Source organism: Diabrotica virgifera, chromosome 5 (genome assembly GCF_917563875.1).
Source record: "Diabrotica virgifera virgifera chromosome 5, PGI_DIABVI_V3a".
NCBI lineage: Eukaryota > Metazoa > Arthropoda > Insecta > Coleoptera > Chrysomelidae > Diabrotica > Diabrotica virgifera.
The window spans coordinates 185399467-185413275 of NC_065447.1; the positions used below are offsets into that span (position 1 = coordinate 185399467).

The following is a 13809-nucleotide window of genomic DNA, read 5'->3' on the forward strand; positions in this document are numbered from 1 at the left end:
TATTGCAATTTTTTTTACATATTTTTACCATTATATTGACGTATTATTTTATCTCGTTATTTTTTACTATATATCTATATACCACATATCTATATACACCGTAAGACTATCGAATTTATATTTTCGCTAAGAAGTGCAGGAACTGAGGATAGAAAATTATGTATAAATGAGTAGCAACAAAGTTACTTGGGAAGATTTTGTCAAAATAGTTGAGGAACTTGCACTAGAAGTAGGAAGACAGAGCAGAAGGGTCTTAAAGAAAAAAGTACCGAAATCTAAGGACATACAGGAAGAAGTAACGACACAGCTAATTAAATCCTATAACAAGTTCACGCACTTAACTAAGAAAAACTGGGAAGCACTTTCGGACAAACAGAGGGAAGCGTGCAACAAATATTTTGGAAAAATCAGAGACAAAGTTATACGCTCATTTCAAGCAGTAAATGTAAGAACAGTGGTTCCAAATTCAATACATCAACCAATCGACGAGGAAGTTGAAGAGGAACAAAGCGACGAGGAAGTAGAAGAAGGAAAAAGCGACGAGGAAGTAGAAGAAGAAATAATTAACGACGAAATAAAAGAGGAAAAAGGTGACATAAAACAAGATATAACAATATTAAACATGGCTCTGACAATCAATGAATTTTTGAATATCGCAAGCAAGATATTGCCCAACGAGTTCGATGGAAGCGCAGGGAAATTACAACCATTTTTGGACGCATTAGAACTACTTGGAAAATTGGCAGAAGGTCATGAAGACACAGCTGTAACGCTAATAAAAACACGACTTACCAATAAGGCTAGGAACTTAATAACCACGGAAGATACGATTCCACGGATAGCTGAAGCACTGAAGAAAGAACTAAGAGGTGATAATCCGAAGAATTTAATAGCCAAATTAGCCAAGAAAAGGCAAGGGCATAGAGATGCAGCAGTGTACGCATCTGAAGTGGAAGAGTTAGCAGAACAATTAAAAGTAGCATACATAGCGGAAGGAATGCCACTGGAGTTAGCGAAGAAATATACGACGGAAACAGTAGTAACAACAATGAAACGAAACGTTAATGCAGAGAAAGCTAAGCTAATACTGGAAGCAGGTAACTTTACATCACCGCAGGAAGTAGTATCTAAATTTTTATCGATCGATACGACTGAAGAAAATGCACAAAGAAGAGTCTTAAATTATAGGACAAACTACGAGAATAGGAGAGGACAGCAGCAATACAGAAGAGGATACCATAACAAATATGACAGAGGAAGAAGAAATAACTTCGGACAACGGAACGAAGGAGAAGCAACGGATAATCAACGAAATTATTCGAACAGAAGATACAGACAATTTAACAATCAAACATACAGAGGAAACCAGAGAGGAGGACGTAACAGGAACGTAAGGTTACTAGAGATAGAGGACAGTCAAGAAGAACAAGAAAACCAGCAGTTGGGGTTTTGAATGAACAAGAAGTTGGAAGCACACAGGCAGAAATAAAATATAACATTTACAACTTCGACCTGAACCTAACGAACTTTGTACGAATGAAAACAGGAATCCTTGAAAACACAAGCACCTTTATCATAGACACAGGAGCTGATATTTCAATACTAAAATGTTCACAAGATTTTATGAAGAAACAGGTGAAACCAAACACAAAGGCGAAAATAAAAGGAGTCACTAAAGGAGAGTTGCAAACAATGGGAGAAGTTGAGACAACACTAGAAGTAAAAGGAACTCGATTCGAACACATCTTTCAATTGGTAGAACCTAACTTTCCAATTCCAACAGACGGAATCATTGGGAGAGACTTTATTTCTAACTTTCAATGTATACTGGACTACGCAAACCTTAAAATGCACATTAAAGAGGACAACGATTGTTACATTAGTACGAAAATTCTGGATAATATAGATAATGACACCATAATAATACCACCCCGATGTGAAATTTACAGAATAGTCAAAATTTTTCAAACGCTAAGGAACGACAGGATAGTGGAGCAACAAGAAATACAACCAGGAATATTCATAGCAAGAGCAATTATTTCAAGTAATAATCCATACATCAAAATTTTGAACACAACATACGAAACAGTAAATGTAGAGGCAAGCACAATCAGGACGTTGGACATTAAACTATTCAATATATATAGACTAGTCAACGACAGCAAGGATAGGAAAAAAGAATTACGAGAATCACTGAAATTAGACATACCAGAATATATACGAGATAACTTAGTATCGTTATGCGAAGAATATGCAGACATATTCGCCCTAAGGCATGATATGTTAACCTGTAACAATTTCTACGAACAGAAACTAAGAGTTAAAGACCAAACTCCAGTATATATCAAGAATTATAGGACACCTCATGCGCAAACAGAGGAATTAAATCGACAAGTACAAAAACTAAGAGACCAAGGAATCATAGAACCATCTACATCCGAGTACAACAGCCCAGTAGTACTGGTACCGAAAAAAGCTATAGATGGAGGAAAAGCATGGAGATTATGCATAGATTTTAGACAATTGAACAAGAAGATAGTTACAGACAAATTCCCATTACCAAGAATAGATTCGATATTAGATCAACTAGGAAGAGCAAAATGGTTTTCAGTTATAGACTTAATGTCAGGTTTTCATCAAATACCATTAGAAAAGTCATCGAGAAAATACACATCGTTTAGCACGGAAAACGGAGCATTTCAATTTACCAGATTACCTTTTGGATTAAATGTAAGCCCGAATAGCTTTTCAAGAATGATGTCAATAGCATTTTCAGGATTAACACCAGACAAAGCATTTCTTTACATGGACGATATCGTAGTAATTGGAATATCCGAAAAACATCACCTAGACAACCTGAAAAAGACATTTGAGACATGTCGAAAATTCAATTTGAAACTTAACCCAGGAAAATGTCAATTTTTTAGAAGGGAAGTAACATATTTAGGACATGATCTTTCTCCAGAGGGAGTATCACCCGACAAAGCGAAGTATGCAGCAATTGAACAATATCCGACACCTAAGACAGCGGAAGAAACAAAGAGATTTGTAGCATTTTGCAACTATTATAGACGTTTTATTAAAAATTTTGCGGAAATATGCAGACCACTCAACAGATTATCGAGGAAAGGAGTAGAATTTTTTTGGTCTGAGGAGTGTGAAAAAGCATTCAAAAAGCTTAAAGCATCTCTGTCGAAACCACCAATTTTAAAATATCCTGATTTCAACAAACAGTTTATCCTAACAACAGACGCATCCAATGAGAGTTGTTCAGCAATCCTAAGTCAAGATTACAACGGAATAGACCTACCTATAGCATATGCATCAAGAAGTTTTAGTAAAGGAGAATGTAATAAACCTATAATCGTTAAGGAATTACTAGCGATTCATTGGGGAATTAATTATTTTAAATGTTATCTATATGGAGCACCAACATTCAAAGTAAAAACAGACCATAAACCTTTGACACACCTATTTGCAATGAAAGAACCAACCTCAAAACTCACGAGGATCAGATTAGACCTAGAAGAATATGACTTCGAAATAGAGTATATAACAGGGAAAAGTAACTACGCAGACAGCCTTTCAAGAATAACATTGCATCAACTAAAGAACCTATACATAGACAACACCCATATACTAGCTATAACAAGAGCTCAAGCAAGAGAAAAGGAGAAGGAAGCAAGACAAACAAAGGCTGAAAGTGAACTCGCACTACAGCCAGAAGCCACCAAACAGACAGTAAGGAAGGTACTAAATAATTTAGAGGCGCATAGACTACCAATTTTGTCCTTTGGAGCAGAACTAATCTCACCAAGACTGAGCATTAGGGCCAAAAACAAAATAAAATGCAGCAAAAGCATAGCCACAGGATTGGATCATTTCGATTTAAACCAAGCGTTAGCACAGCTTGATAAGCTGGCGGTAGAGAATGCAGTACGTAAAGTAAAGATATACGTAAATGATATTATTTTTAAATTGTGCACAATTGATGAATTTATTAAAGAAGGAAATAAAAAATTGAAGAATATAGAAATATACATATGTGAAGTACCAGAAACAATAAAAGATGACAAAGAAAAACACAGATTAATAGAAGAATACCATAATCACCCGATGTTCGGAGGACACGTAGGGAATAATAGACTAATAAAGAAGCTAAAGGCAAGATTCCGATGGAAAAATTTGGAAAAAGACGTAAGAAAATACGTTAAACAATGTCACAAATGTCAAATTAACAAACCGAAAAGAACACATGTCGAAGAGTTCGTGATATCGGACACATCTTCCAAACCATGGGACATAGTATACATAGATACAATAGGTCCATTCACTAGAAGTAATGAAGGTAATAGATACTGTATCACAATGTTGTGTGAACTGACAAAATACGCGGTCAGCATACCAGTGTGCAATAAAGAAGCAGAGACAATAGCAAGAGGAATCTTTGATCATTTCATACCAACATACGGACTCATGAAGCAAATAAGAACAGACCAAGGCACAGAGTATAAGAACGAAGTAATGCAGGAATTAACAAAGCTATTAAAAATAGAGCACAACTTTTCAACGGCATACCACCCACAGTCCATTGGAAGTTGCGAAAAACTACACAGAACGTTGAACGAGTACGTAAGAGCATTCATAGACGAAGACAGAGAAAATTGGGATGTGTGTTGCAGAATGTTCACATACTGCTACAATACAACCCCTAACGCGTATCATGGATACACACCGTTCGAACTGCTATATGGCAGGAAGGTTAACCTACCGGAAGACCTTACACAGGAGATTCAACCATGTTACAATATAGATGCCTACTACAATGAGTTACGATACAAACTACAAAGCGCACACTAGAGAGCCAGAACCTTCTTATTAAAACACAAAAAAGAGCGGCAAGAAAAGAATAAGCTCAAAGCAACACCTCAAAACTTTAAAATAGGAGACCTAGTCCTGGTAAAAAGGGAAGAGAATGGTAAGTTTGATAGTCTTTATGTAGGTCCTTTCACAATAACAGAAGTAAATAACGTTAATTGTAAAATCAGAATAGAAAACAATAAAATCAAGGAAATACATAAGAATAGATTATATGCTTACAATCCGAAAACACAGTGAGTGACAAGTGTGATGAAACAATGTTGTTAAGCGAACGTTTTTATTTTTATTTATGTATTTACGTAGTTTTAGGAAGTTTGTATATAAAATAAATTTTTTGTATTGATTACAACACAGTATGGGTTGGTAGCACTACTTGCAAAATTTTCTGCCCGTAGTCAGAAAATTCTTAGGAGGGAAAGGTGTACAAGAATTCATCTGTACTCATTAGATATCTTTTAAAAACACCCTTTAATTATCTACGCTAATTTCGTTCGGTTATTTAAATGTCATCATAAACAATTCCAACCTTCTTTCGTTACATAAACATTGTTGACCTAGATCGTGAGGTGTAATTATACATACAGCCACTATAAACACTTTTCAGGGTCGACGCTGACTTTGCACTTTTAAATATATTTATACAACCAAAACATAATAAGGGAATCCTCATTACACATTCCACATTCGTCATTCTATTTTATTAGATGTAAGATTATTCACATTAAAAGATAGTGTCATCTACACTCCGCGAGACGACGTTACGTAGGTTGCTACCAGCTTGTACTAATGCGAGTATAATAAAACAACTTCAACAGTGAAACGACTATTAATCATTCCACCCCTCGGATAAGGGTTAACCACCCTTACCGGGAGAAGATAGCCCTAGTAATCCTGGACTATCATAAGTCGGTGATATTTCCAATATACTCTATTATACCTGCTTTAATTCTTTCGTTTATCTCTATCTCTATACTCCTTCTGTTTTTGCCGTCCACCATCACCCCCAGGTATTTGAAGCAATCTACTCTCTGGAATGTATTTTCACCTATCGTTATTTCTGGTACCTATTCTGTTTACATTGTCTCTTGTGCTTGTAAGGTATTTTGTTTTATTCTGATTGATTATTAATCCTCTTGTCTTTGCTTCTCTTAAAAGGGTTAAAAGTGCCTCTTTTAGTCTTTTTTATCTCGTGCTACCAGTCTTAGGTCATCCGCATAACCTATGATCTGTGTTGAGCTTTGAATAATTGTCTTTTTCAGGCGTGTGTCCCTAATTACTCCTTCTAGAGCGATATTAAATAATGTCGTTGACAGACTGTCTCTTTGTCTTACCCCAAGTTCTATTTTGATGTCGTTTGTATCTCCCTCATTTGTTTTAGCTTTTGCTGTTGAGTCTTTCATTGTCATTGTATCAAACCGTCTATAATGTTCTAAGGTCCTACTAAGAAATAAGAAAAGTCAATTACCTTAAATCTACGACTTCCGAAGTCTCAGCAAACACACGAACTGGTTGACGTCCTCTGCGATGGCGATGAGACACCACCTCTAGTATCCGCCACTGTCTTACTGCTCCCGGGTCCCAGCTAATCCGCCATTTAGTGTTCCAAGTCTACACTCTAGACGACAACTTCGGACATAGTTAGTACGGTATTACGCGAATTCGTATTTTTTTCCGCAGATCACTAGTAGTTCCGATCGCACCCCTTTCCTCAAGGAATTAATCCGTAACAAGAAAAAAAATTACCCTTCGTTCGCTTACACACACGCCGAGCAAAACAAAACATTCCAATCGTCTTTTATTTTGACCGTTCTTCGCAGCGCACTCCCCAAAGAACAAAATAACACTGCCATAAAATCCTCGAATCTGTTTTTTCTCTCGTCTCTTAGAAGTTTCAACACCCAACAAACGAAATCATAAATCCCTTTTACTATCCTCCAAAATGCACCTGCTCCTATCGCGTGTCATAAACATTTCCATTCTCAGCCGCCGACGAAAAAAACCTCATTTTACACGGAAAGAATTTGTTACCGCGACCAACAATACAGGCACCCGGCTGACGGCCGTAAAACCAGGGACGTTACATCACTCCCCTCCACATAAAAAGATTGCCCCAAGGGCAATCCTTTTCAATCCTCTATACGATATCTAAGGGGTTTTCGCCTCTCTCGCTGAGGCCGGCCTCCTCTTGATAACCCAGGTTCCTCCACGGTTGCTTCGTTAATTATGTCTAGGATTTCCTCGTCACCCGAACTTTCCCCTACTTCTGCCGCTACCATCTGCTCTTCTTCACTGCTGGTGTCCGCAAGCTGCTGCAAGTCCCGCAGTTCTTCACTGAGACCGGAGTCATCTGTCCAGAACTCACTCTCGCCAATTCCATCGGAGGTTGGAGTGTATCGCTGTGGAGGCCTTCTCGTTCTTGGGGCTATCACTCTCGATTCGTCCGGAACGTCTCCAATATCTGCCGTACCCCCTAAGTCATCGTCGTCAACCTCTGGCTCTCTTGCATAACCCCATACAATCTCTCCTTCCTCGTCGCTTCCCTCGTCGTCGGTCATCCTGGGTCTCTCCTCTACTCCATCTTCTATTATTCGCGGAAGGGATAACGTAGGTTTTGCTTGGTTGCCGATTTGTTCTTCCGATACGTCTGGATCTTCCCAGGCTTTATAATATTTTAGCCGATCTATGTGGTAAGTTTGGGTCTTACCGTCGCCCTTATCTACCACGTAGTTCACAGCCCCGCGTTTTTCTATGATTTTGTATGGCCCACTCCATGGTTTGAAAAACTTCTTACTGACTCCGCTGGGCACGATCGGATTTTGAATATATACATAATCACCCTCCTTTAAATTTCTCTCGTGCCTTCCCCGATTCATTCTCTCGGCATTAGTTTGTTCTAGTTTCCACGCTTGTTCTGCTGCTAATATAGAAGCCTCGTCCAGTCGCCTTCGCAGTTCCGCTGGGTAGCTTAACTCTCCTCGGTCATCTATTCTCGGTCCCACGTCACAGTCAAAAGGAATATGTACTTCCCTCCCAAAGGTTAACCAATTTGGGGTGAACCCCGTAGCATTATGTTTCGCACTCCGGTAAGCCATTAGCGCCAGTCCTATATGTTCGTCCCAGTCCCGTGCCTTACTGTTCACATAATGCTTCACCATTCCAATAAGTGTTCGGTGCAATCGCTCCACCCGTCCATTTACTTGGGGCCGATACGCCATGGTTTGAATCTTCTTGATTCCCAATAGTCTACAAACTTCTTTCATTAGCTCCGAAACAAAATTTGTCCCTTGATCCGTCAGTAACCGCTCCGGCGCTCCATGCCGAAGGACGACCTCGTTCACAAAAACACGCGCCACAGTTTCGGCCGATAAGTCTTTTATGGGTATCGCCTCAGCATATCGCGTAAAGTGGTCTACGTACGTCAAGAGATATTTATTACCTCTCTGCGTTTGTGGCAAAGGACCCACTATATCCATTCCTACCATTTCGAGAGGTCTAGACGTATGGTATGGTCCACAAATGGGCACCCTATTTACACTTTTCGTCCGTCCACATTCTCTACAGTCCTCAACATGCTTTCTTACGTCCTTTTGCATGGTTTCCCAGTAAAACTGCGACTCCGCCCGCTGAAGTGACCGCTGTACCCCACAATGTCCCGCACTCGGTTCATCATGTGTCCGCTTCAACACCCGATTTCTCATTTTTACGGGTACTACGACTCGCCACCTACCGCCCGTCACTTTGTATAGTACGCCGTCCAAATCCTTTCGATATTCCTCGCTACCACTGTTGACATAGCGCTGGCACTCGTTATCGGACTCTTGAGTTCTTTTGATCCACTCCCGATCTATTGAGTAATCTTCATCGCGCCTAACATTTGCTACGGCTCTACTTAAAGCGTCCGCGTTTACGTGTCTCTTTCCCGGCTTATACACTACCTCATACTCGTACTCGGCCAGTTTCATTTGCCATCTCGCTAGTCTAGACGACGGATCTTTCACCTGCAACGTCCAACGTAACGGCGCATGATCGGTGATTACGCTAAACCTCCGCCCGTATAAGTAGCACCTAAACTGACCGATTCCCCAAACCATCGCTAAAAGTTCCTTCTCCGTTACCGAGTAGTTTCTTTCCGCCGTGTTGAGTTGCCTTGAAGCGTAGGCTATCGGATGCTCTTCTCCTCCAAGTCGCTGTGACAAAACCGCACCTAAAGCTAGTCCCGACGCATCAGTCGCCAGGATGAAAGGCAGTTCAAAATCTGGATAGCGCAATACGGGGTGTTTCGACAAACTCTCTCTTAGTCGGTCGAACGCTTCCACTCTAGTTGGGGTCCACTCAAACGTAGTTTCCACTCTTATTAGTTCCGTTAGCGGCTTAGCTATTTCCGCATACCCTTTTATGAACCGCCGATAATATCCCGTCAACCCCAGAAAGGCGCGTACTTCTCGCAACGTCTTCGGCCGCGGATATGTGCGTATTGCTACAACCTTCTGTGGGTCAGGTTTTACACCTGCGCTGGTGACTAAATGACCCAAATATATCAGTTCACTCATCATGAACTGACATTTCTTAAGGTTCGCTTTAACACCTACTTCACGTAGCCGCTGTAAAACATTTCGCAACCGCCTATTGTGTTCCGTCTCATCCGCTGCAAAGATCACTACGTCGTCCAAGTAAACATAGCACTCCGTCCCCTTTATTCCCATTAGTACCGCGTCAATGAATCTCTGGAACGTCGCTGGTGCTCCTGACAGTCCAAACGCCATCCGGTTATATTCATAGTGTCCATCAATCGTATTGAACCCAGTCTTCTCTCGGTCCTCTGGTCTGATCTCAATCTGATGGTACCCGCTGGCTAGATCAATGGTCGTGTACCACTGGCATTTTCCCAACCGATCCAATGTTTCATTTATGTTGGGAAGGGGATAGGTGTCCGCCCTTGTCACCGCGTTCAACCCCCTAAAATCAGTACAAAACCTGTACTTTGCCTCCTCCCCCTCCAGAGCCTTTTTCTTTACCAACACCACTGGCGCTGCCCATGGTGAAGTCGACGGTGCAATTATACCCTTGTCCAGAAGATCCTGTATTTGCCGTCTCATCTCGTCCTGCAAGCGGAAAGGCACTCTATAAGCCGGTTTAGCTATCGGGGCAGCATCCCCCGTGATGATCTTATGTTGCACCTGATTAGTACATGAGAATTCCCCCTCCGTCTCTGCATCCATCACATCGCGGTATTCAAGCAATATCTCCCCTATATTTTTTTCCTGCCCAACTGACAAGTGGGCCAACTTCTCGTGAATTTCCTCTGTGAAGTCGGACCCTTGAGATTCAACTCTCACCTGTCTCACCATCTTGGTATTATCTCGAGTGATTATTGCCGTCTTTCCTACGACTCTTCCCGAACTTAGCTCCACGGGTTCCTGGTTACAATTTATGAACTTCACCCATACATTATCTCCCATTCGCGTTGCCATCACTCGGTTCACTCTAACACCTGATGGTAGGTGTCCAAACTGCTCGACAATTATTTCCTCTGGTTGGTTCGGTCCTCTAATTTTGGCTTTTAGTATGGTTTCGCTCCAGGCTGGCAGGTGGGCCCTACTTTTTAGTACCACTTCAGCTGGCTCCCAATTTTTCTGACAGACTCCGCCGCAAATTGCTCTTATTCGCCGATCCTTTGGTGCCCGCTGAATCTCGCCATCTATTACTTTAAAATACTCTCCTTCATCCATATGATCTCCCTGAATCTGAGTCCTCTGCAAACACACAAATTCGTCTTCCTTGCTCCTTCCATTTTCCTTTGTTTCTTTGAAATATTCCCGTACAAACTCGACATGTTTCTTCTGGTTCTCTCTATGCTCTTCACTTTGGTGCGAAATAATGGGGATATTGTCCTCCTCTGCCTCAAGTAACTTAAAACGATTCTTCAATTCTATTCCACCACGTATCCCACTTTCATCAGCTGTACGCTTTATCGTCTTCTTTCGTTCCCTATTCGTTTTGCTTTTGCTCGCTGTACACTGCCGTGCATTTTGTTCCATCACTCCTTTGATTACTTCCCAATATTTATCCCGCATTACATATTCTGTCAACGCTTGCCTCTCACAGCATCTCTTGTCGGGTTGCAAGACCTCTCGAATCCTTTCTGCTAACTTAATCTTTCCCTTAAGGTTAAAATGGAATCCCTACTTGGTATAATCGCTTCTCCTTGTGCCGCTGTATATATCGACCAGGTCTACATTCATATGTATCTGCATCACCATTAACAAGTCCAAATTATGTTGACGGATGTCTTCTACAACAGTAGAACCTGACACTACGTCGAATCGTTTTGGTAGATTACAGAGAATAATCTTAGGTTTTTCTGTCTTCACAAATAACCTCGCTCTTGCATCATTTGCTTGCTCTGTTGTTTCCGCCGAATATCGTTGGTGCCCGTTAACAAAACGAGGCAATCATTAGTTCCAAGTGTACTCGTCCGTTGCTGTACCCCATTAATAATATCTACAGTACCATGACCTGGCCAAACCATTTCCTCGATTTCCCATTCATCTCCAATCCATCGCTGAAGAAGTGGTTTCAGGAAGCGTCCATGACTATCCGCTGCGATCACTAATGTTCGTCGAGCAGAAGTTTCCTTACGGTTAACCCCCCTACCGTCATTTCCTAGCTTTTTCATTGTTGTCTCCACATGATACTCCTTGATTTCGTTTCGCTGTAAATCAAATGTTACTTTTCTCCTTTTACCTCCCAGTATCTCGTGAGTGACTTTCCGTATAACAGGTATCATGGCCTCCTTCGTCCGCAATTCATTTCTATTAACGTCGATCACCAGTCCAAGTCGTTTCATCAGATCGAGTCCCAATATACCTTCAGCTCCACAGTCCACATCGACTATCCATACCTCATGTATGGCTGCGGTATCACCGATGGTTATGTTTAGCTTCTGCTTACCCTGGATGCGCTGACATACCCCCGTCACCCCCGTAATGGTCTCGCTTCGGCCGGTGATAACTGGTACACCCTCCACAGCTTCTCGCAGTAAGGTTACATCGGCTCCCGTATCCACTAAAACTTTTCTATTAGCCCCTTGAAAATCGGCGGTAATTATCAAGGATGTTACTCCCCCTGCGGTTACGGTCGCTTTCCCAATATATCCCCCTCCAGTTTTCTGGGCCATCTCCAAGCTAGGGGAACCTGGAGGGCCACCTAGTTTGGGGAAACGCTACGGCTTTCAGCCCGTCTTCCGGCTAGGCTCGCGTAATCTTCCACCCCCCTGTCTGACTTATCTGATTCCCATGGCCGTTGTCGCCGCGAAAATGGGCCCCTCCTCGCGGATGTTCCAGTATTTTGGCACTGTCTCCACACGTGACCGCCATATCCACAATTATCGCATATGGTCTGTGGACATGTGTTTATAAAGTGCCCCGGTCGCCCACACTGAAAGCATTCTTCGTTGCTCGCCCTTTTCCCCACCCGTGTTCCTTCTTCCGGTTTCCAACGTGACTCTCCACTCTTCTGGTTGCCCAGATGTATCGTGCACTCCCGTGTCCAGTGACCAACCTGTCCACACCTCCTACATGGGGTGTACGGTACTCTGCGCAGTGATCTCTGCCGCTCTCCTTGCACTTCTCCAGCCGGATTCGCCCTATCATGCCATTTACTCCCGCCCGCTACTATAGCATCTGCGCGGTTCATCTTTACAAATCCTTCCTTCTTCTCACCTTCGATCCGCCGAATTCCTCTTCGCTCGCTGCTATTGCTTACTACCGTCGCAAAGCTCTCCTCAGAACCGCTGCTGTTTGCTTCTTCTTCCTCTAGTTCCTTCCTCACCTTCCTTACTCTTTTCCGGTCACCTTCCTCTCCTATGTCCTTCAACATATCCAATACCACCGTCAGGGTATTTACTCCCTTCCTAGCCTTCACCACACGTCGTACCTCGCTATTTAAACCCTCCATGAATACTCCCAAGATCATCTCCTCTCGAATCTCATTCGCTACTTGCTTTTCCTCTTCTTTCTCATATTCTTTCACAACATAGCGCGCCGCTGTTCTACACCTATCAGCGAATCTCCGATAATTTTCCCCCTCCTTCCGTCGGATGTTCATTAGTTTCGCCATTTCCTCCACTCTGTCTTTTTTCACCCCAAACCGCTGCAATAGCAACCCTTTTATCTCCTTCCATGTCCATCCCTCTTGCTTCTGACTCGTCGCATTTCGCAAAAATTCTGCCGACTCGCCAATCATTCTTCGTCTCACCAAATCAGCTGTGTTCTGCTCAGTCCACCCATTAATTTGCTGCAACATCTCTACTCTCTCAACAAACTCCTCTACACTCATCTCTCCTTCGCTACCACACCATTCTTTCACCTCTCTGGCACCTATCATTTCCACCCTCCTATTTCCGGCCATTCTCAGTTCTTCCATTTCCTTCCTCAAATAGTTCAGTTCGTTTTGTGCGACCCTCTGTCTCTCATCTTGTAACTTGCATACTTCCTCTCTCGCCTTTTCTAACTCTTGTTTCAACCTATCTACCTCGTCACCAACTTCCGCCATGGTTTTTAGAGACAAAACAAAACCCCAGTCTTACACCCGTCGGCACCGTGCCTTTCGCTTGGTTCTCGTCACACCTATACCCCGAGTAGACAGCCCAATGTCCACGACAACTAATAACTAATCTATCCCACCGCTGCCACCATTGTATCAAACCGTCTATAATGTTCTAAGGTCCTACTAAGAAATAAGAAAAGTCAATTACCTTAAATCTACGACTTCCGAAGTCTCAGCAAACACACGAACTGGTTGACGTCCTCTGCGATGGCGATGAGACACCACCTCTAGTATCCGCCACTGTCTTACTGCTCCCGGGTCCCAGCTAATCCGCCATTTAGTGTTCCAAGTCTACACTCTAGACGACAACTTCGGACACAG

At 42.2% G+C, this 13809-nt stretch overlaps 1 protein-coding gene across 1 annotated transcript; it reads right to left on the reverse strand.

Annotated features, from left to right (window-relative positions):
• Nucleotides 1-12087: 12087 nt before the first annotated feature.
• Nucleotides 12088-13434, reverse strand: LOC126885544 (uncharacterized). The gene has a single exon (XM_050652129.1). The coding sequence runs from the start codon at nucleotides 13432-13434 to the stop codon at nucleotides 12088-12090; it is 1347 nt and encodes a 448-aa protein (XP_050508086.1).
• Nucleotides 13435-13809: the final 375 nt, after the last annotated feature.